The 22,883-nt window shown below is 41.9% G+C and overlaps 2 protein-coding genes across 2 annotated transcripts in view; one reads left to right on the top strand and one right to left on the bottom strand.

The window, feature by feature from the left end:
* Window positions 1–6,368: 6,368 nt before the first annotated feature.
* Window positions 6,369–7,644, bottom strand: LOC129752015 (uncharacterized). The gene is made up of 4 exons (XM_055747805.1): window positions 7,578–7,644; window positions 7,337–7,529; window positions 6,661–7,277; window positions 6,369–6,598 (listed from the first exon to the last, which is right to left on the bottom strand). Exons 1-4 carry the CDS (start codon window positions 7,642–7,644, stop codon window positions 6,369–6,371), a joined length of 1,107 nt encoding a protein of 368 aa, XP_055603780.1.
* Window positions 7,645–10,818: 3,174 nt separating this feature from the next.
* Window positions 10,819–22,883, top strand: part of LOC129755789 (clavesin-1-like) — a 36,612-nt gene continuing 24,547 nt past the window's right edge. The window contains exon 1 of the mRNA XM_055752444.1: window positions 10,819–11,261. Coding sequence (XP_055608419.1) covers window position 11,261 — 1 coding nt within the window. The 5' untranslated portion in view covers window positions 10,819–11,260. The remainder of the gene's footprint in view (window positions 11,262–22,883) is intronic.

Raw genomic sequence — 22,883 nt, 5'->3', positions numbered from 1 at the left:
TCAAAGTTTCAATAATCCTCTCTGGGACCAATTTGGCATTCTTTATATTTAAAACGGTTTTCAATTGCTTGGATCACAGATGGAGGATTTAAAATTTTTCATCTGCGAGTTACGATTTTTCTAATTCTCCTGATTGTAGATATCTGGGATGTCTCATATTTGTTTTCATAATTTTTGTTTAAAACTGCTTTAAGCTGAGATTACCAGTTTTAATTCACCACTTGAGGAAAGCACCCTTTATAGGAAAGAAAAATTTCCTTTCAGTTTAACTGTCATTGCAAGCAGGTTAAATTAAAATCGTCTTTGCCCAACCAGTTTCGAAGCGATGCATCAAAATTGCGGCACCTATCCGTCTCTATTCCATCACATTCACAACACCATGATGCCCGGCGTTTGCTACTCTAAGTATATTGCTAAGACTGGATAGCATTATTTTTGTTTTTGCAATTCCTCTATCAGCGTGCGTGCGGCTGCAATAAAAATAAAACCCAACTAACATTGCGCATAAACTTGATTTGTTGCAAAACACTTTCAGCCAAAGGTAGGTACCTACTTACACGAGAAAGGATCGTTGACATTGGACGCGCAATCCCTCGATTGGAGAAGTGCGGATAAGGTGAGAACCTGTTGGATGTTAAATAATCGGAGGTCTGTTGATATGTTTCAACGTTGATTGAATCATCTGCCAATTAAATTTTCCTGGTGGAGAAATTTTCGAATAAAAGGAAGCAAGATTTTTTAGATTTAAACAAACAAATTCTGAATTAGGGAAACCTAAAATCGTATCAGCACAACATCAGCTTTTCACGCACAGGTTCATTTTGTTAAGCAATAGTTTTTAAATAGGTACAAAACAAAGCCAGACTAAGTATGTTTGTTTACACATGCTGATACTAAATAATTATGCTGCTGGATTGTGATGCCTCAACATATCGTTCATTTATAATTGCTAAAGAAGTCAAAAACCCATCGGAGCATGTCGAACGAACGAAAAATCGGCTGAACGCATGCAAGTTGATAGACTAGCTTTATTGTGTTTAAAGCCTTTCTTTTTGCCGATCCAGTTTTCCTGAAAAAACATACGTTCGAACAATTTCGACACGTAATAACTGTCATTTGGATTGTTTAGCTTCCTGGGTTATTGTTTCAAGGGGAAAAAACAAACAAATCAAAGAAGTACCAACAAACTCTTATTTATCGAGTTAAAAAGTTCATTGCACTTTCCCTTTCGTTGAGACAAAACATGCTCTCAACAAAACTCTCCACTACCTGGGAGGAAAAATAAGGGAAAACGACAGTCACGTTACGTAGCTCGACGAACTGCTGGCTGAAAAACAGTGAACAAACCAGTTTTCCTCTTGACGACATACTTTTCAACTACCGTGGCCTTTTCCGATAGGAACCATTATACACCAGAACGTCATCAACTAACGCTTATCTTTTTACAGATATCTGAAAGAATATTTTCATCCGATCATAGATGATGAGAGTGGTAAGTTTGATCTTATTCCATATCTACTGTATTAAAGATTTTGACAAGATGATACAAATCCATAGTGATCATTCGATCAATTCGAGTAAACATGAGTCGATTTTGAATAAGAGAAATAAATTTCAAACCTAATATAGTCACCTTCATTGGTGTCACCAGCTCTCTAGTCGCGAACATACATGCATGTATGTTTTCTGTTTCTAATTTTGTGTCTCGCGTATAGCTACAAATGTATCTACGCCTGACGACCTCCAAACTTCGTCCGACATTCAAAGGTACGAGATTTCTCCACAGGCTATCTGTGGCGCGACCGACCTGTTGCACTTGGCCCGGACTAAACGGTAGTTAATGAGTGTTACGTGATGGTCTACATTCGGCCAGTCATGTGGTGCCTTTTTTAATTGAGCAGCATTTTAATTTTAATCATAACTCTCACTTTAATTATTTTGCCACCCAGCACTTTGTTTGAATGCTTTCGAGTTTCAATCGAACCTAATGGAACTCTCGAGACTCATTTTGACAAGTTCTTATTAGTTCTTAAAAAAATACAGGCTCATCCAAAAAACACAGGTATATCGCAAAAAGAGTTATTCAAACGTTTATACCAGATTAAACTAACCAAAATAGAATATAAATAACTACAAACGTGAGGCATTATAGCTATAAAGACTAGATTTCAACGATGGATTTGAGATTTCACTTCACCTACAACATGCAAAACCGTAAATAATATGAGGTTTTTGAAATAAAACCTCTTGCTCCCGAGGAAAATTGAACTCTAAGCGAGTTTGCTTTCCGGCATCTTACTACAACTCGTCAGTTGAAGAGTTTTTTTTATTAGCTGATCACACAGTTGGTAAAGACTTTTTACGAATTGTCCTCAGTATGCTACTATGGGTCCATGGGTGCAATTGGTTAACTCTAGATACTATGTAACCCTACGCCATAAAGTCCACCTGGGGCCTCTGGTCATTATTCCCATCCGGACCTGCATCGAAGTCTGTACCCGAGATGAGAGACCAAGTCCGCGCTTAAGCGCTCATCGGCTTACTCAATTTCAAGTCAAAACTCCAGCATATATACCTTGCCTCTTGTAACGATTCAAGACTAAGGACCTCGAGGTCTCGAGGTCCGGCCTTTACTCGTAACTCGTGGCTCGCTTGGTCTGCACGACTATCGTGCACTCCGTCTCTGTTCGAGACCACTGACCTCTCCTCTAATGACTCGAGATCTTGGTTCCGCTTGGTCTGGCTCGAGGCCTTCTCCTCTTTGCCCGTCCGTGTCCGTGCCGAATCGAGAGCAGCATATCCTGGACACGCGCCTGTCACAGCACACGTCCGGGGCTTTACAAAACTACTCGGATGATTCCCGGCGAAGACGTCATCCTACACCGACTCGAGTGACTCACCCGCCGACGACGTGAAGTCACTCTACCCGAGAATATTTCGCGGCGTAAATACTCTTCTCCCTACGAGTTTGTAAGCGTTGCTAGTCTCTCGAAAGAGGTCTCAGCGATTTTGTTCGTAGATTGTAGTTGTTGCGACGTCACGCCCAGCCGTTACCGCCGCTGAGAACAATATCGAACAGTGTGAGCAGGCCGATAGTTAGAAATGTCATGATAGAGAAAGATAGCAAAGTAGGAGTAGAAAGAGTGAAGATAGAAAAGTAGAAGGAAGTTAGGAGGAGTGAGTTTTTTGAGGAAAAGTGTGTAAGCTAGGCCAACGTGGTTCTGCGGAAAATTATAATTGAAGTATTACAAGAATTCGTTGATATTTACCATTCCCATTCAAAGTGAACTGGTTGAAGTTGTTAATCATACGTTGCACCAACTGTAAGTACGGTGAACAAATTTTTTAAGGCATATTTGCTAAAGGTTAGCACTCTAAATTTCTAGGTAAACGTGCGACAAAAACCAGTCCGTACGATAGAAAATACTCGTAAATTCGAAGTATTATTCACATCCTATATCCTATTCGTATTATCCCAAAGGATTTCGGACATTCCGGATAATAGCGTAAGCATTTCATACCAGCTTCCGAGTGCTCTGTATTAAATCCCATCCCTTTGAAATCATAGGTTAGGAAGTAGAACCACAGGGATAGAACCCCGAAAGGATTCGAAAGTAATAGTTGTCTGCTTGCCAACGGGAACAACGTTGCTAAAAATGTAAGATTGATTTGATTACCCGTTAAAACATTTAAGTAATTTAACCTACAACAATTTCAGCTTAAAAGCGTCAATAAACTTTGTCGACTTATGAGAAGTGGCGTTTGTTTTCCGTAGCGACAACAGTAGTTTAACGTATGCAGTGGGATTTGTAGGGGTTGAACTATTCCTCTGGAAGGCGAGACCATTGACCAGAAGGCGAAAAGTACGCAGCCCTCACTACCAGTTCCACTACTCACCACCAGAGACCGTAAGCTACCGGAGCGAAGCGAAGAGGCAAAACGGCGAAACAACCAAATTAGACGAGGCAAGGAAAGGCGCGAGGCGAGAGCAATGACCAGCTGGAGTTCAAAGCTCCATCGGAATTTTAGATTCAAACTCTCCGACATTCGGATTTGAATTAGCCGTTGACTTGCCGCATCGCATCCGTCGCTGGATTGGGTTAAATTCCCACCGGCGAACTTCGCCAGGTACGCCACAACCTACCGTGCGACTGTTCGCTTCTACAATAACCCCGTGCCTGGTTCAGCACCCCAGATGGGGACAGGTACACAACTCACCGCACGATCGCTACGCTTCTCGAGAGTCGTTCACCAAGGTCGCAATTAACAAATCGCCACGTCGGTGCAAGGCTCCGACTTCTTCGAACCCGAGGTTGAATCGCGACGAGGATTGGATCCAGGTGGTAGCAGCAACAGGTCAGATACAACCTTATTTTATTTAGTGATTAAAGTGGTGGGCAAAAACCAAACTTGGATTGTAAACCCAAATAAATAATGTGTTAAGCTAGAAGGTGGAGTTGTTTCTTCCTCCGGAAATTCTCTGCATTTTGCATTTTACTCAGTAAGCTTGCCCACCCTAGGGATTACTAGGGAATCTCTGGGACGCCTGCCGACTGACTAGTGGTTAGTCTAAGAAGTTCGACTGCAAAGAAGGTCAAGTCTTATCCCCGCAGCTTCCGTCGTAGGGAGCGCGTTCTACTCAGATACTCCCCAGCAGTGGAGGTATCCTACACAACGTTCACGACGTTCCTAACAGCTCGGCATACGCAGAAGGTAGAGTCTTATCTTTGTATGCTTTACTGCCAGGCTCGGACGCACACTACTCAGATGCTCCCCGACGAAGGAGTCACCCTACACCGGTCGCGGACCGGTGCTGGCTCCAACTCCTCTGCAGGGCAGTTATGATCCGGGTGAACCCATCGCTGACCACGCGTCAAGTATTGGCATCTCACACATCCTCCGCGCGATGTTGTCGGCTGTCGTGTCTGGGCCGCAGGCGGCAAACATGTTAGCGCGTACCTCTTCGAACCTCGGACAGTTGAACACTACGTGCTCTAGTGTCTCTACTGTGTCACCACAGGTTGGGCAGAATGGCGAGGCCACATGTCCAAACTTATGGTGATACTGCATGAAGCATCCGTGACCAGTCAAGAACTGTTTTATGCAGAAATCCACCTCTACATGTCTTCGATCCATCCAGAATCTGATGTTAGGGATCAATCAATGGGTCCACCGTCCACTTTCCGAGCTGTCCCACTGAACATCAAGGCCTCTCTGGCATGTTTCCACACATCGGACGAGCAAGACCGAGATGGGCATGACCCCCGCCACAACATCAGCAGCTACCAAGGACACCGTTCGGTATGCGCTGATTACTCGCAGGTTCATCAGCCGCTGTACCCTGCAGAGCTTTTGCAGATTACCCTGCCTGCCCAAGGCTGCCGCTCCGTACCGCAAAATGGACGAGGTCACACTCGCCAGTACCCTCCTTCTGCTGCAGCGGATCGCCGAGTTGTTCGACATGACCCGTGAGAGGGCTGCTGTCGCCATTGCCGCTCTTCGTAGGCGTAGTCCACGTGGGCCGTAAAACTCAGCCAGTCGTCGATCATCACCCCCGAGTATTTGATCGCACGCTTGGATTCGATTGCGCACGGTACAACTGCAATCGTCCCTGATTGTGTTGAAATCAGGTTGCTGATCAGCACCACCGGTCTTGTGGTGAGCCAGACGCAAGCTCTTGGAGCGCATCCAACTTTCCACCTGCTCAATCACTTCTGTGGCGAGTAGCTGGACCTCTTCAGTTGATGGGCCCGATGCCAGGAGAACCACGTCGTCTGTGAATCCCACAAGTCTTACTACCGTGGGGAGACGCAGTCTCAGCAGTTCGTCGTGAACGATGTTCCACAGTACCGGGCCAAGTATCGATCCTTGTGGAACCCCTGTCGAGACACTCACTGTTTCCAGTCCCTCGCTGGTCATATACTGTAGTTGGCGGTCACGGAAGTAACACTCCACCATCCTTCAGATATATGCCGGAATCCTCATGTTGATGAGCGACGACGCAATTGCTGCCCAACTGACGCTGTTGGAAGCGTTCTTTACGCACTGCGCACAACCAGTCTCCTCTCCTTTTCTTCATTCTGGCTTCAACTGCCCTTTCGATGCCTGTCGAATGGCATCCACCGTACTGCGGCCTTTCCGAAAACCGAACTTTTTTTTTGTTTCGATTACAGTCGTTTTACCATCTTTATGGCATTCGCGACTTTATCAACGTTGCAGTTGGCGGATCGTTATTGAAAAACTTATCCGGTAAAACTGTGTTCGATGTTTACTCTTGGGCTCGAACTCGCGGACATCGGCTCAGGAGACAACAGACTTGCCAACTGAGCTATATTACAAGCTGGATCCTGCTCTGTACCACCTTTCCATCAGTATCCAAGAGGCATATCGGGCGATGGGTCACCTGGTGGCTTGTCCGGTTTTGGCAGGAGCACCAATCGCTGCCGCTTCCACACATCTGGGAAGACCCTACCATCCACGTACTGTTGCAGTGAAGACCGGAACATTTCGGGATGTTCCATGAGCGCAGCCTTAACTGCCACATAAGGGATGTCAGCCGGACCCGGAGCTTTGTTCAGCTGAATGTTACCTCCTCGTGCTGTGGGAACAGCTCGTTGACGATCTCACGCAGTTTTATCGGACACGACTCCTGTAGCGCACCTCCGCTCCGCGTTTTGGCCATGACAATTCTATAAGCGCCGCCCCAGGGATTGTCGTTGGTGTCCTCGCAGAGTTGCCTGAATCGTGCCTTTTTACTCGCCTTAATTGCCTTGCAGAGGGCAGACCTCGCAATTGCGTAGGGTACTCTTAACTCCGCTCTCGCTGACAGGGACCTCGCTCTCTGCATACGTCGCCTAGCCCGTAGGCAGCTAGTACGCAGGTCCGCTATTTCCGCCGTCCACCAGTAGACGGGTTGCCGAGTATCCTTCCGCTTGGCCCTCCTTGTCATCGCAGCGTCGCATGCGCGTGTGAGTACCCTCGCCAGGTTTTCCGCGGACAGGTTTTCCAAGGTCCGCTCCCAGTTTAACACTTCGACAAAGACGTCGCGGTCGAACTGTGTTGTCTTCCAGTGGCGTGCTCCTGTTGTCGTACCTCTTCTACCTGCCCGCGTACTTGTGCCCACACGACAACGAATCGCAAAATGATCGCTATCGGTGAATAGTCGCTCGTCCAGCCCGGACTGCTGAAGGTGACGTCGATGATGGACTCGCTCCCATTCCTGTGGTAGGTCCTTGTATCGCCTACATTCCCCAGGTCTACGTTCAGCCTTGCCAGGGCTTTCAGTAGAAGTTGACCCCTGGGGTTTGTAAGGCGACAACCCCATTCTACGGCCCACGCATTGAAATCCCCGCCTATGACAACGGGGCTCCGACCCGTGAGACCTTCGACGATTCTGTCCATCATGACGCCGAACCTCTCCAGAGACCACTGCGGAGGGGCGTAGCAGCTACAGACGAAGATCTCGTTGACCTTGGCTATCACGAAACCTTCTTCTCCCGCCGACACCACCTCTTGTATGGGGTATCCTCCTGTAACCCATATCGCGGCCAGTTTGGCTTTATCGATTACTCAATTACTGCCATTCGTGGTCCTGCGATACGGGTCTGCCACTAACGCCAGGTCGAGCTTTTCCTCAAATGCCATCTGCCACAACAGCTGGTGTGCTGAGTGGCAGTGGTGGAGGTTGAGCTGGACCGCTTCTATCCCCGCGAAGGTGCAGCCGACGCCATTTGAAAGGCGGGGCACCTAGGGTTGCCAACCCTGTGTCCTCCACCGTAGTGGAGGACACAGTGCGTATTTGGTGCAGCTAGCCGCCTGATGGCCGCCTTCACCGCGCCGCCAACGAAAACTACTTCTGTCAGTGCCCTTGCACGCAAAAGATTTGTGCCCAAATTCCAGGCACCGGAAGCACCTTTCCGGTTGCTGAGGGATGGCTATCTGGCAGATAGACCAGCCCACCTTTAGCCGCCCACACTTGAGTGCGGCGTTTGCTGCCGCAACCGTAAGCTTCACAAATGCCACCTGTGTCCCGGATCTGGGGGGGCCCTCTCGCATCTTGACCTAGATCTGGTCGGTCCCGATCTTGCACAGATCCTTAAGCGCCTCCTGCACCTCAGCATCCGTGGCTATCTCGTCAAGGTTTTTCACCCTGACGGTAACCGTGGTGCTGAGGGCACGGATTTCCGCGGCTTCTCCCACTATCTCTTGCGTAAGCGCGCTATACTCCGAGCTCTTTACCTGCGAGCCACGTCGGAGCTCGAGGATCATCTCGCCGGAACGTGTTCGGCGGATTCTCCTAACATCCCTTCCTAGGCCCACCAGCCTATCGCTTGACCTCATTTGTCGGAGGACATCAGCGTAGGTCCCTTCCGGTGCCTTTACGACCAAAGCCTCTCCCTTGTCCCTGACCCGATTGGGCTTGGGTTTGGGTTAGGCCTTCGTGGTCCTTTTCCTTTTGCGCTCAACCGTCTGCCACCCGGTTGGCGCCTCAGGAACTTGGCCTTCCACATTTCCATCCTTATCATCATTTCCACCCGGATCCTGCCGGACCGTAGAATCCCGGGTCCGCTTTTTTAGGGCTCCTGGCCTCGTTTCGCCTGGCGATCCTCTCTTTCGTTTGCCGTTTCCGGCTATCTCTTCACTGCCATCCGTCTGCACGCAGACGCTGACCTTCTTCGGTCGGGTTGTATCTGCCCGAAGGAGGGTCGCAGCATTCTCGCGTGCCTTTGACCGGCATTCTGGAGCTGTGAGCAGGTTCACTACTTCCCTGTTTGCTTTCACAAACATTGCCATCACGTTTGCGAGTTTCTCGCGCACTTCCTTGTGGATTTTGGACTTCTTCCTCACACAATTCACAAGGTCCTGCATCCCAGCCTTCGCGACAGCTAGCTCAGCAGGGGTCTCAGAGTCCTGAAGCTCCGGGGAGCTTAGGAGTTCCTCGACTGCCTGCTGAACCTGAGCGAAGGGGTCTCCGCTCCCTCCACTAACGACAGGCGTCCTCATCGACTCGGCGGGTTGCCTAACCGGCGAGCGCCTTAGCCCGCTCCTGCCAAACGGATTAGGACAAGCGTCCCTCTCCGCATCGCTTCCTTCCATCCGCGTTCTATTATTTTGTCTGATGTTGTTATTCATAGTAAATCCCACGAGTAGCAAGCTAATATACGGTCCACTTCTTAGCGCAGCAAGGACTGGGATACTGCGGGGTGTGTCCCCGTGTCCCATCGGCAACCGTTAGAGACTGGCGTGACTTAACGACCCGTCACCTTCACCAAATGGAGTCGGTTTCCAATAGTTTTTCCATTTTCATATTCCGCGGTCATTGCAAGGGTCTTCATAAGGGGGGGGGGGGGGGGGGGGTTGTAGTTCTCTCGGCCGTACATCTGCATAAAGCAGATACCACGAGGAGGTGGAACTACTTCGCAGAAGTTGAAGTGTGCTACGCTATTACGGTATACAGGGTTTGTCCGGAAAGTAAAAGGACTGACTGTTTTCAGCCGCGACTGTACTTCGGAGCATTCCCGCGCTGACTGGTAGAGGGCGTTTCTAGTTAACAAACGAGCCGCTTTTGTTTGTCTCCTAGCAACGGGAGAACCAGGAGAGCCATTTTCACGCGACGTGTTTCTGTAATAGAGATGCAAGCCGAAAATTCAGCGTTCGTTAGACCGGAACGCGATAAAATTCTGTGAGAAACTCGGTAAATCTGCGAAAGAATCGTTTGAAATGATCTAGCAGGTTACTCAGATGTTGCTTTAGCAAGACGTGGTGTGTTTAGCAGTCACCAAGCCTTTTTGGAAGGCTGGGAAGAGGTATGCGATGAAGACCGTGCTGGAAGACCTTCGACACGTTGTCGGTGTTTGTCGAAGTCGAAGGTCTTCCAGCACGGTCTTCATCGCAGACATCTTCCCGGCCTTCCAAAAAGCTTGGTGCCAGCGCCAATCGAAAGATTCCGTTTATTTCAACCACGGTAAAAGAAAAGTTTAGATACCGGTATTTCGATAGCAACTTACTATCTTCTTCAGTGAGCATTTTCGATTGAAACTCTCACTGAAGAAGATAGTTAGTTGCTATCTATCCAAATACTGGTATCTGAACTTTTCTTTTACCGTGGTTGAAACAAAGGAAATATTCGATTGTTTTGATTCAGTAGAATTATTCAACCAAGTAGGCTCACAACACATATCAGAGTGTACCACTTTTAAATGATAATCATTATTATAAAAATTATGTTTACTTAAATTACTCAATTTTTCAACAAATTTTCAAAACCATTCAAAATCCACATTTTTGATTATGTTTTCATCAAAAATACTTGATCTTTTTTTTTTGGAAATAATTGTTTAATAAAAGTTTAACAAAAAATCTCGTACATTTAGCTTGAAAATCTTACAAAAAAGTAATTTTAGACCCTCCGATCGATTGTATTTTTGTGATTTGGTAAATAAATGTCGATTTTTTTTTCTTGAAATCATTCTAAAAAACACTGTGTCAGATTTTTAAGCAGTTTGGCCCGGTTTTTTGCTATTTGTTATATATTTAAAGCGTCTCATCCTAGTCATCTTAATCTATCAATTAAATAACCAGTTTTTTTTTTTCAAATATTAGACAACGAAAGGAAAACTTTATTGAAAAATTCCAACAAAGTTGGCAACCTAGACTAAAAGACCACCCCAAAAAGAAAGACGCAGACCACGTGCGTCTAATTTCGCCCACAGCTTTGCTTACCTTAGTAGCGCACCACGTATCACGTCTTCGTCGTTCGATAAGACGCGCGGCAGCAACGAAAGCGAAAAAACAAAACCGCCATTCGGCCTGAGGAGGGCGCCCCCCTTTTTCCATTTGGCGGCTCGTTCAGCGCAAAACAAACCACAACTCTAGCTTCGAGCTAGGCTTGGGGTGGGGAGGACCAGTTTGTTTGCCACTTTTGGAGATCGACCGATCGACCACACCAAAGCCAGGCGAAAGCTGCTCGTTCGTTGGACGGGCTCGTCAGTTTGGATTTATCCATCTCGGAATTCGGAAGTTTGCGCGGCGCGACGCGTTTCGATTATTACGTTCGACTTGTTTTTTTCAAACAAACCCTAAAACTACCCCTAATTCGTGTTTCCCGGGCTCTCCAGGATCGATTTCCGTTAATCAACACCCACTTCAGCATCCGAAAAGGAACACAAAGGATCTCTTCACCGAGCGCCGCCGCATCTTCCCAGCTTCCGTTTCCAATTTCGAGCACCCACGAGACACGAGAGGATTCACTGACATTGAAAGTGAGTTTCTAATAAATTATGTCAAATTATTCCAAAATTAAGTTTAACAAATGAGATCAATCTACAAGCTAAGTGAAGAAAAAGTGCGAAAATCAATTACGAGTTACACTGATCCGATCATCAGGCTAATGAATCGAATCAATTTCTTTCCGGCAAGTTAGCCAGAAACGAATCAGTGTGATGGAGCTTTCTTTTTCAAAAAAGAAAAGCAAAAGAGAAACAATCAAAAGTGCGAGTGGAAAAGCGATCAAACCAATTTGATGAACTCTTGCTGCAAAGTGCATGCAATGTTGTGGTTTCGCTCAAACTTATAAAATGCCAAATCATTCGGAGGAAATTTGGGACCATTCATTACCGGAACAGTAATAATTGCTCATCTCGAGGGGAAAACCAGTTCAGCCAAAAATACAAAACGGACTCCCAGTAATTGGATAAAAGTGAAAGTTACCACCCGTTTAGTAAGGTTTAGTGGAGGACCAAACAAATTAAGTGAGATATTGCACTTAATCATAATAAAACATTTTTAAATGCGTCAGTAGTAATTATTAAATTACTGGCAAAATGGTTCATTTTTTATGTTTCGATTATAGTCGTTTTAACATCATTGAATTTTGAAACAATTTTGAAACAATTCGTTGTTAAAGTAAGGATACAAAAAACAAACATATAGTTTTGAATATTATTTTTATTTCACGCGATATTTACGAAAGCACAAGGGATTGCACGAAACTGGCCCAGTTCATGGCAAGACCAGGACGGGCGTATTCTAACAAAATATCAAAATACGATATAAGAGGAGATTCAACTCTTCTAAACCCTTTAACCATTCTAAAGCCAAAGTGAACTTGTCACTTGTGTCAATACAAGAGAAGTTACACCCTATTGGGTGAAACAGGTATAAATGTCGACATGCGATATTAATTTTGACTTCCAACTAGACACAATGAGAAATTTGAAAGCCTTTCGGCTAAATACCTTAAGAGAAAACATATCCTTGAACATTTGTTCCTTGAAGACGATAATATCTATTTCCGAAAGGCCATTTACTTCCAAAAAAGAATGTTACTGTAGAAAAAAGTCCATTCAAACGGTATACCGGTAAACTTAAAATAAAGTTTTGATTTCGAAACGATAGACTTCCATCACTACAGTTATCATACTGAAGATAGAAGGCACTGGACACTTGTATTTACACAAGGAAAAATACGAAAAATTTTACTTGGTGTCACAGATATAACTGATGTAATTTAGATCAAACCAAGGTCTAAAAGTTATAAAATACCAGCAAGAATTCAACCCCCATCCAGATTCAAAAAGAAAATTCACATCCAAAATCCCAGAGAATTTAGAAAAAAACAAACACTATTGTTACAGTCAATCATAATTTCTACAATTTTCAACCGATCATAATAAATAACCTTTTGAGTTATTTGCTTAAAACTGTTTAGAACTGTTTAGAAGTTTCAAATCTGGTACGAAACTTTCAATAAAATTGAATTTTCCCTGACAAGGCGTTTTTTAACGTGTTTTGATTATCAATTTTCATATATCTACAATACTGTTAATTAAACACAAAAACTGGGCCGGATTATACCGTTGAGGGGCCTTGGGCAATATTTCTAGGGATACTTGAATTTGAAAAAAAAAATTAAGAGTTCGGATTATTGATAAATTGCAGTTTCCAAACTGTGAAATTTTAAATTTATCTCGTAATTGTGAAAAAATATATTTTTTTCCAAATCTAATGATTTTATAAAAGTGCCTAATACAAATCATGATTCGTAAATACTTATTTATTGCTTTGTCGAAAGTTTGAAGATATGAAACGTTACTTTACCATTTTACCGTTTGCTTAACCCATATGAGGCCTTCAGAATCAAAGGGGTAAAATTGCCAAAATTGCCAATTTTGAGTTTAATCCATAACATTTTTTCATGTTTCAAACTATATTTGGTAAAATTTTAAGATTTATAAAATTTTTCCGTTATACTTTTCCGATCGCACGAAAGTTACAATTTTCTGAGCGATCAAAATGAAAACTTTGAAACGCGTTTTCTCGAATAAATAGATATTCATATTCTTTATAAATAGATAGTGTACATCTATACGATTAGGAAAAGGTATAATTTATGAAAATCGGTTAAGTAGTTTAGAAAATACAGCCAAAATATTTTTTTTAATTTTTAATTTTGTCTGAAAGTTTGTTGATGTCTGAAAATTAAGCCGAAAGATTAATTGGTAAAAAATATGGCGTTTTTAGATGAAGACCATGATCATCCCGGTTCGAACAAAGAAATTTCGATGTCATATGTCGATGAAAACATGACAACCAATGCACAGTGGTCCAGAAATGAAATTTTGTGGTAAATAATTATTAGCGTCTTCCCCTTAAGTTTGATGCATTAAATGTCTTAGACAAACTTTTACAACATCTAAAGGCGGTCATTTTGACTGGAAAAATTTTAGGCTGGTTTATAAGATTTTTTATATCCAAAAATTATTTCTAACTATGAAAAGATAGAGGCCTACATTATTCTACAACATTGTAGAACATAATAATCCAATAAACTTTGTCCAAGACACCACACATCTATCTCTTAAGCTGAAAGTTTTATGATATCTTGTTTCCATGGGTGATATAAAAATCAGTTTTTTTTTAAATCTTTTCATGGTGATATTTTACCAAAATTATTTATTCATCAACATTTTAGATAATTATAATGCGCACCGTTTGTTGAAAACGGAAACCAAAGTTTGTTTTTGTTTAGAAGTTATAAGGCAATATGTTTTGAAAAATGACTCTTTTAAAGCTTCAATAACTCCCAATGGAGCAAGTCGAAAATTTTATCGTTGATTGCATTTTAAAGTTCATGTTACAATCTTTGCTATATCAAAAATCTGGAGACATGTTTTTAGTATAATGAGTTTAATCGTTGTATAAATTTTACTAAAAATCGTCAAAACCTCTATACAAGTAGAGAGAATTTGTACATTTGTTCTTCAAGAACTCATAAACTACTCGACCGATTGATGTAAAATTCGGCATGAAGTATTTTTTTTTTATTAAAAAAAGATATCTGTGGAGTTTTGAGTTGGTCACACTCAAGGGAGGGAGGGCTCCTATACAAAATAATCGTAAAATACGATAAAAAGCGGTTAATTTCAATATTTTAATAAGTGAATCTCATCAAATGTTGTGAAAATGCTTACATTTACATGTTCAGATAATTTTTAGTACACAAAAGTCTCGTCCGTCAAAAAAAGGAGGGTTCCCACCAGTATAAAGAAAACAAGAGACAAGCCTTATTATGGATTAAATGTGCAGATTTCAATTTTTTGAGTTAGTTGAAGTCTCTTATTTGATTTCTTTTAACATCATTCAAAAAATAATTTTAACATTTCAGAGTATATAGTTGTGCCCAGGGTAACAAAAAGCGTAAAGTTATAGCCAATATACCTCAGATTTGGTTCTTTATATGTTGAAATTCTATGATTTAACAATAGAATTTGTCATCCTATCAGTCTTTTCATTTTTAATTCATCAATATCGGTTGTAACTGAATGTAATTGAACAGAATGGTAATTTTTTCTTCAAAATTTCTTGATTCTCATGAAAATTTTGTTATTTAATTTTTGATTTTTTTTTATATGTATTTTTATAATAATCAACTGTGGTCTCTAAAACCAAACACTTTTATTATGAGCTATCAATCTATCAAAATTCATATCAATCACAAGTTTTTCAATACGACTTCAACAAAATGAACTGTCTTTTATGCAAAACACCCAATTTCCAAGGACTTTTTGGCTTTAAGGTCGTTTTCTGAAGACCATAAAAAATCAAAACTCTAATTTTTAAGAAGTATTTGATAGCAGACATTTGAATGATTTCAAATTAATTTTAATCTTATAGGCAAAACAATAATATAGCTCCTCATTTTAGGTAATCAAGAGAAAACATCGAGAATGTACCGTACTGGTCATATAGACCCTAACCGCAAAGGAAGGTTAAGTTAATGTTTATCGTAGACAGAATGCAGTTTTGGTCCATAAAAATATACAGCTAATAACACCAGTTTATAAAATTGGAAAAAATGTGACCTTTATTAACTAACCCATATTTCTAATGTAAAACAGCTGAATCAGAAAATGAAATTTAAAAAAATTCAAAAGAACAGTTTTCTAGTTATGTTCAAAATAAAAAAAATTTGCTAAGATAAATAAAGGGCAACATCCAAAAATCTCGAACTATATAACATCAATTAATTTTTTTTTATATTGAAGGTGAATAAATTTGCTATAGATCATCTGAACTTCACTTTTGCAACGCCGGATTAAGGGGGGGGGGGGGCAATGGGGGTAATTGCCCCAGGCTCAAGGGGGCCCCCTAAGGAGAAAAAAAAATTAAAAGTTTAACTCTGAACAGTTATCAAAACTATATTAAAAGTTAACCAATATTAAAAGTTAAAAATTTATAAAATCTTACACAAGGACGGGGCCTCCCAAAATAAAGATTAATATTATTGAAGAAATCCTCCATGGCTCGATGGTACAACATATACCGTCAAACGGGGCATCATGCATCAACAGGACTAGATGCAACACCACAACACTTTTTCAATTTTTATTTTAATATAATTTAATAAAGTTATCGAGCAATAGATGTACAAATTTTTACAATTTTTGAGGCCGTAAGAATTTTACACAGAATGACGGATTGGCTTAATGGTAGCACCTACAAACATTATATTGCTTTTATTATCTTATACCAACACTGTTTGTATAAAAATATTTTCTCGGACAATCACCATTTTTTTAAATATACTTTTAAACTACTAAACTACTACCGTCAACTGAGGCAACATGCAACACTTTTCAACTTCAATGGCTTCTAAAATCTTAATGCTTACAGATAATCATACCTCTTGTACATCAAAAGTTCTAAGGTTGATGGGACACCAAACTGACGTAGTCAGAAAAATTATAGGTTATTTTTAAATTTACAAAACATGCGATTTTAACCCTAATAAGAAAAAGAGGTAAGTTGCAACAAACTCTGTAATTAATGAAAATTCAAATGAAAACGTTTGAAAATTTATAGTTTTTGATACATTTGTAATGTCATAACGCATAAAGCACCAATAGCAGTAATTTTTGGTTTTGTTCGAATTAAATTTTACATTTTTTCTGTCAAAAATGTTTTTGAGAAAAAATCTGCTGCATAAATTTAGGGGTAAAAATACTACAAAATATTCTATTAGCTTAAATCATGAAAATAAATCGTTATTATGGATGAAATTTTAATGTTAACATACGCATAAAGCAAAACAATCATATCCCAGCATATGGAGACGCGATTTATGAGATTTAGTTCTGATTTGCATTTTGTTGCATTTTGCCCCAGGCAGCTAACTGAATTATACAAATATTTATTTGAAAAAAATTGGTGATTTTCCGGAAAATATTTATACACCAACAGTGTTGGTAAAGGATAATGAAAGCGATATAAAGTTTGTGGGTGATATCATTAAGCCAATCCGTCATACTAGGTAAAGTTTTTTATGGCATCGAAAAATGTAAAGATTTGTACATCTAAGGCTATGATCATTTAGTATCCGGGCACTTTATTTTGGTGATATCTACGTTAATAGACCTCGGATATGCAAAACTTTAGTAGCGTTGTGTTGGTTATGAAAAGGACTATCTTTCCTATTTTTGATGGATTTTTAGGTTAACGTGTGTTTGAGATATTTACGACGCAAAAAGACATGGTAAAAATAATTTTGCACAAATTTCCTTCTTTTACGCATTTTGCGCCTCGAAAATTCTTCATTGTTGACTTGAGAGCTCATGAACTGTTGATTTTTTCTGATTTTTTTTTCGGACCGAATGGTTAAGAAGTATAAGGAGCTACTCTAAGATGCTCACGAAGGTCAAACCAAGCATCTTAGTGGAACCCATGATCTTAAATATGGTAAAAAGTCTATGGTTATTGGGGATAACTGAATGCAGACTCCTTAAATAATGCAAAAAATCCATTTTTGGCAGGCAAAAAGTGTTGCCTGACTAGTAGACACCAAGTAAATAACTAATAATAATCAGTTACAGAAATTGTAATCTGTGCATCCAGTTTTTACGCAATATGACAGATGTGTTCTGAAGGACAAAAAAAATTATGTTAAAACCGGAATTAAGAGATAAAATTCTTCGAGATGCCTACTCATGAAAAGGTTCCTACACGATTCCAATTGCTTTTTCCAGGTGAGTTTGTGTAAAATAGCATGATTTTGCAAAGGTTTTGCTTCTGTGGTAAAAAAAAAAATCATTACATGACTGAAAAAAGTGTGCAAAGATAAAAAAGAGATTTTATGAAAAAATTAGAGTATTTCTTGAAATCATCGATAAATAATTTTTTTTTATATTTTTACATTAAATGTCATATTAACACCTTCATTTCTTCCATAGAAAGTTTTCCGATCAGATGAATAGTTTTTAAAATACACACGTTTGTAACTGCCCGGATACTAAATGATCATAGCCTTATTGCTCGATTTTTTAAATTTTTTATGTGTAGGATCAGGCTCGTTGTTTCGGAATTCAAATTTTTAAAATACTTGAACGGGTTAATTTCCGGCAGCAACCGATAATATATTCACTTCGTAAAACTTTCAGTTACAAATTTCGTAGACAAAGTTGGCGAAATAATGACTGGCTTTATTGGCGGTTTAAGAACAAGTAGTTTAATTCCAATGCCTTATCCTAGCTTCAAACCTACAGAGGCTAAACTGACAGCCTTTCCTTCTCGCTACTCTAAATACTCTCTCTCTCATTGCTAGAGAGGTAATAGAAAAGTTGAGTTATGCGAAGCTATAAATACACACTTCGTTAAGAATATTCATTGCCGCCACCTGAAATTGTGAGATTTCACTACAACTAAACTTAGCTAAACATGTATCTCTGACAAACCATAACAATCTAAACATAAACAAACAAATAGTGTGCGGAAATTCTCCTACCATCTATCTTAATTGAATCGAATTTTTCTAAATTTCCGAACTAAATCTTTCTGGTTGCATCTCACTTTCGTAGGGCAGCATGCATATTTTAGTGATTGCTCGTTCCGTGATTCCTTTGCTCGTTCGCAGTTGTACGACTCTTGGTAAGCCGTCTTTCCCAGGAATGGTTTTGATGATACGTCCCAAGGGCCACTTCACGGGTGCCAGGAAGTCGTCGACAATAACAACCATACGCCCGACTTGGAATTCGGTGTTTGGTATGGTGCGGCGGCTTTCTTTCTGTAGTTCCTGTAGGTATTCACGCTTCCATTGATGCCAAAACTGCTGAACGTACTCCTGCAATCGATGGTAATGATCCAGCTTGTTGGCAGGGATATGTGTGACATCAGGATCCGGGAGAGATGACATTGACATCCCAATAAGAAAATGCCCTGGTGTAAGAATTGCTAGATCATCAGGACTTTCCGTCATCGGTGTAAGCGGGCGAGAATTCATGCAGGCCTCAATCTGCGCCAAAACCGTAGCCATATCCTCGAAACTTAACGATGAGCTGTCGAGCTGTTTAAATAAATGCTTTTTCGCCACCTTGACTGCCGCCTCCCAAAGGCCGCCGAAATGAGGAGAACGGGGAGGAATCATGCGCCACTGGATGCCAAGGGTCGTGCAACTGTTAGAAATATGTTCAATGCTCTCCTTTTCCGTCAGCATTTCGAACAGTTCTCGAAGATCATTTCTAGCGCCTTGGAAATTTTTACCTTGATCGGAATAAATTTGCGTGGGAGAGCCACGCCTCGCAATAAATCTGCGAAGTGCATTAAGAAAAGCGTTTGTAGAGAGATCAGCGACAAGTTCTATATGCACGGCTTTTGTCGCGAAACAAACAAAAACGCTGATGTAAGCCTTAGGAGCTGCTGCTTTTCTATGAGGGGGTTTTAAGTAAACCGGGCCAGCATAATCAACGCCAGTAAAGGTGAACGGTCTACTAGCTGTGATTCTTTCGATGGGAAGTTGACCAGTTTTTTGTTTACCCGGGACTGGTGCAGCACGTCTGCAGCGAAAGCAGTTCCATACTATTCCTCGAATCAATCTGCGTCCGTCGATTGGCCAATACTCGTCTCTCATCGCTGCCAGACTCACACGGCCGCCACCGTGGAACAATTTTAAATGAAAGTACCGTGCAACTAACCGTGTGTATGGATGGGAACTGGGGAGTAGGATGGGGTGTTTGATATGGAAAGGCTGCTGTGAATGTCTCATTCTACCTCCTACCCTTATAATACCTTCAGAATCGAGGAACGGGCTAAGAAGACGCAAGGGGGACTGCTTCGATACGGGGTTTCCCTTTCTCAGTTCTCTCAATTCTGCTTTCAGTCTATCCTCTTGAGCCAATCGAGCTAAACATTTTCGAGCTCGGACTATTTCGATAATGGTGAGAGCATTAATATTTCTGCTTACCCTTGCAGATTTATCTTGGGACTTCTTTTTTCGACACGCTTCAGCAAACCGCAAACAGTAAGCCACCACACGTGACAGACGCAAGTAGGAACCTTGATCGTGAAAAAATGGATTCACTGCCGATGTTGTTTGGACGGCCGCCACCGTTTTACGCCGCTCAGGAATAAGATCATCTTGATCAGGCTTGTTAGACGAAGGCCATTCGCATTCTGGAGACTTTAACCAATTCGGGCCATAACGCCATAAATCGCTTATCAAAAACTCTTCAATGGACGTCCCTCTCGAAACTAAGTCAGCAGGATTTTGACTACCACATACGTGGTTCCATATGGCTCCATTGCTAAGATCTTGTATTTCTGCTACTCGGTTCGCAACGAAGGTTTGCCATGTTCCTGGGGTGGATCGCAACCAAGCAAGTGTAACCGTTGAATCAGACCAAAAGAAGGATGATGAAACCGATAACTTCATGGCATTATTGATTTTTCTGTGTAGGCGTGCTCCAACTAATGCTGCGCTAAGCTCTAATCGTGGTATCGACATCCTTTTTAATGGGGTCACTCGAGATTTTGATGCAATCAAACAAACTTTAATGCGACCAGTGGGATCGATGGATCGAGCATAGGTGCACGCACCATACGCTAGCTCGGATGCGTCGGAAAACGTGTGTAGTTGGATAATAGCTTGCGGTAGAAAAACGTAGCGATCGACCTTGTAGTTGAAGATTTTTGGTAACTCTACACAATAATGGTCCCATTTTGTTCGGATCTTATCAGGCACCTGATCGTCCCATCCACAAGGCTCCTGCCACAATTCCTGCAGCATCATCTTTGCGCGAATTACAACTGGACCAGTTAGCCCAAGGGGGTCAAAATGCTTCGATATCGCCGACAGTATGGACCGTTTTGTTGGTGATCCTGTTGTTATTGCCAATGTACAATCAAAACGTAGTTGATCTGATCCGGGCTCCCAACCGATGCCCAGTGTTTTGACTGCTTCTTCGGGGTCAAAGTGCAATGTCGATTTTGTTCCGATACGCTCTTCCTCCAATCCCTCAAGAACCTTAAGATTATTGGAAGTATATTTCCGCAACTGAAACCCGCCCTTGGCCATCAAGTTGTCTAGCTGGCATCTGGTTTCGATGGCATCTTCCAAAGTTTGCACTCCCCCTATATAATCATCCATATAGAAGTCATTTTTCAATGCCGTACTACCAAGAGGATAATTTTCACCTTCATCTAAAGCCAGTTGATGAAGCGTTCTGGTGGCTAGAAAGGATGATGGGGTGAGTCCGTAGGTCACGGTTTGTAGCTCATACGTCGATATAGGTTCATCGGGATGAAAGCGCCAATAAATCCGTTGTAAGGCGGTGTCTTTAGGGTGGACGAGTATTTGTCTGTACATTTTAGCAATATCGCCCACAAGCGCAATCGGATACTTTCTAAATCTGAGAACCAACGACAAAAGCTCTTCTTGAATGGTAGGGCCTATTGTTAACGCATCATTTAAAGAGTTTCCCGTTGAAGTTTTAGCTGATCCATCAAAAACCACTCGAATTTTTGTGGTAGTGCTGGATTCTTTAAAAACAGGGTGGTGTGGTAAGTAGCAGACTTGTTCTGGCTCATTTTCGGACGGCGATACTAGTCTCATATGTCCCAAACTCAAATATTCCGATAAAAACTCATGGTATTGTAGCTTTAAACTTGAATCAACAGCAAATCTTTTCTCAAGTAATTGAAAACGACGGAGAGCGATGTGCTTCGAGTCACCGAGAACTTGGTCGAAATTTTCATTGCGGGGAAGACGTACAATATATCTGCCTTCAGAATTCCTGGACACATTTGACGCATAATGAGCTTCACATTTCCTTTCCTTAGGGGAATATTCTGGCCGTTCGATAACTTCTTCAACCTTCCAGAATCTTTCAAGCGCTTCAAGCAACGAATCGGATACAGCAACATGACAAGTCGTAGTTTGATTGACCAATTGAGACTGATGACGGCCACTAACGATCCAGCCAAATAGACTATTTATAAGAGTAGGGTGTCCTTCTGTTTGTATTTTGTTTCCGGGGTTGACTATGGTGAAAAAGTGTTCGGCCCCTAGCAAAATATCAATGGGACCAGTTTTGTTGAATTCCGGGTCGGCCATATTCAGATTTTTGGGTAACTTCCAATTGAGGGTGGAAAAGCTGGTGCTGGGCAAATCAATGGTTATCCGGGGCATAACTAAGAAGTTGGCTTTCAGTTCATATCTGTTAGTACGTGATCGAATAGTTATTTTCACTGAATGTCGCACATTTGACGTCGATTCACCGATACCATACATTGGAATACTGACGTTTTCTCTTTTCAAGCGTAGTAGTTGTGATAATCTTTCGCTTATTATGTTGGATTGGGAGCCGCTATCGAGCATCGCTCGAGCCGGGTGTGCCTTTCCATTAGAATCAAGGATCAATAGACTAACCGTTGAAAGCAGTACATTGGAGTTGCAAACTGGGGCGGAGTTGCTAATTTGAACAGCGGAGTTGGTGGTTTGAACCGCGGAATTGGTCGAAGTAGTTTCAGGGTCGGTGATAATAACGTCTTCACTTTCAAATGGAACGGGATGCATTACGGTTGGATTTGCTGTTTGTGGCGTGTTGGTAAACAAGGCGGAATGGATCATACTGTGATGACGTTTCTGACACAAACGACAAGAGAACTTTGATCGGCAATTTCTGGCGAGGTGACCATGACGAAAGCAATTTTGGCACAGGTGATGAAGGTTGATGACAGTTAAGCGTTCGTGGGCATTCATGTTGTTGAATCGTGGGCAGTGGGTCAGCAGGTGTTGTTCATTACATGCATAGCAATGATAAGTAGGGATTTCAGCAGCAGCGTGATTCGATGTTCGAGCGAATGTTGAATTTCTAGAAGCATGTTGGATGTTGGAAGATTGATAAACAGAATTGTGGTTGACTGACATTGATTCGAGGACTCTTATACGACGGTGCAAGAAATCTATTAGGCAGGGATAATCCGGGTTTTCGACGGTGCTTGCGAAATCTTCCCAAGCCTTTAGGGTGCAGTCATCAAGACGTAAACATAAAAGGTGCTCGAGAATGGTGCTCCATGAATCGGTGGGTTCTCCCAGTTGTCGCAAAACCTTGATA

The sequence above is a fragment of the Uranotaenia lowii genome, chromosome 3, assembly GCF_029784155.1.
Source record: "Uranotaenia lowii strain MFRU-FL chromosome 3, ASM2978415v1, whole genome shotgun sequence".
NCBI lineage: Eukaryota > Metazoa > Arthropoda > Insecta > Diptera > Culicidae > Uranotaenia > Uranotaenia lowii.
Note: the sequence above shows the minus strand (reverse complement) of the source record. Positions and strands in the feature narration are given on the sequence as shown.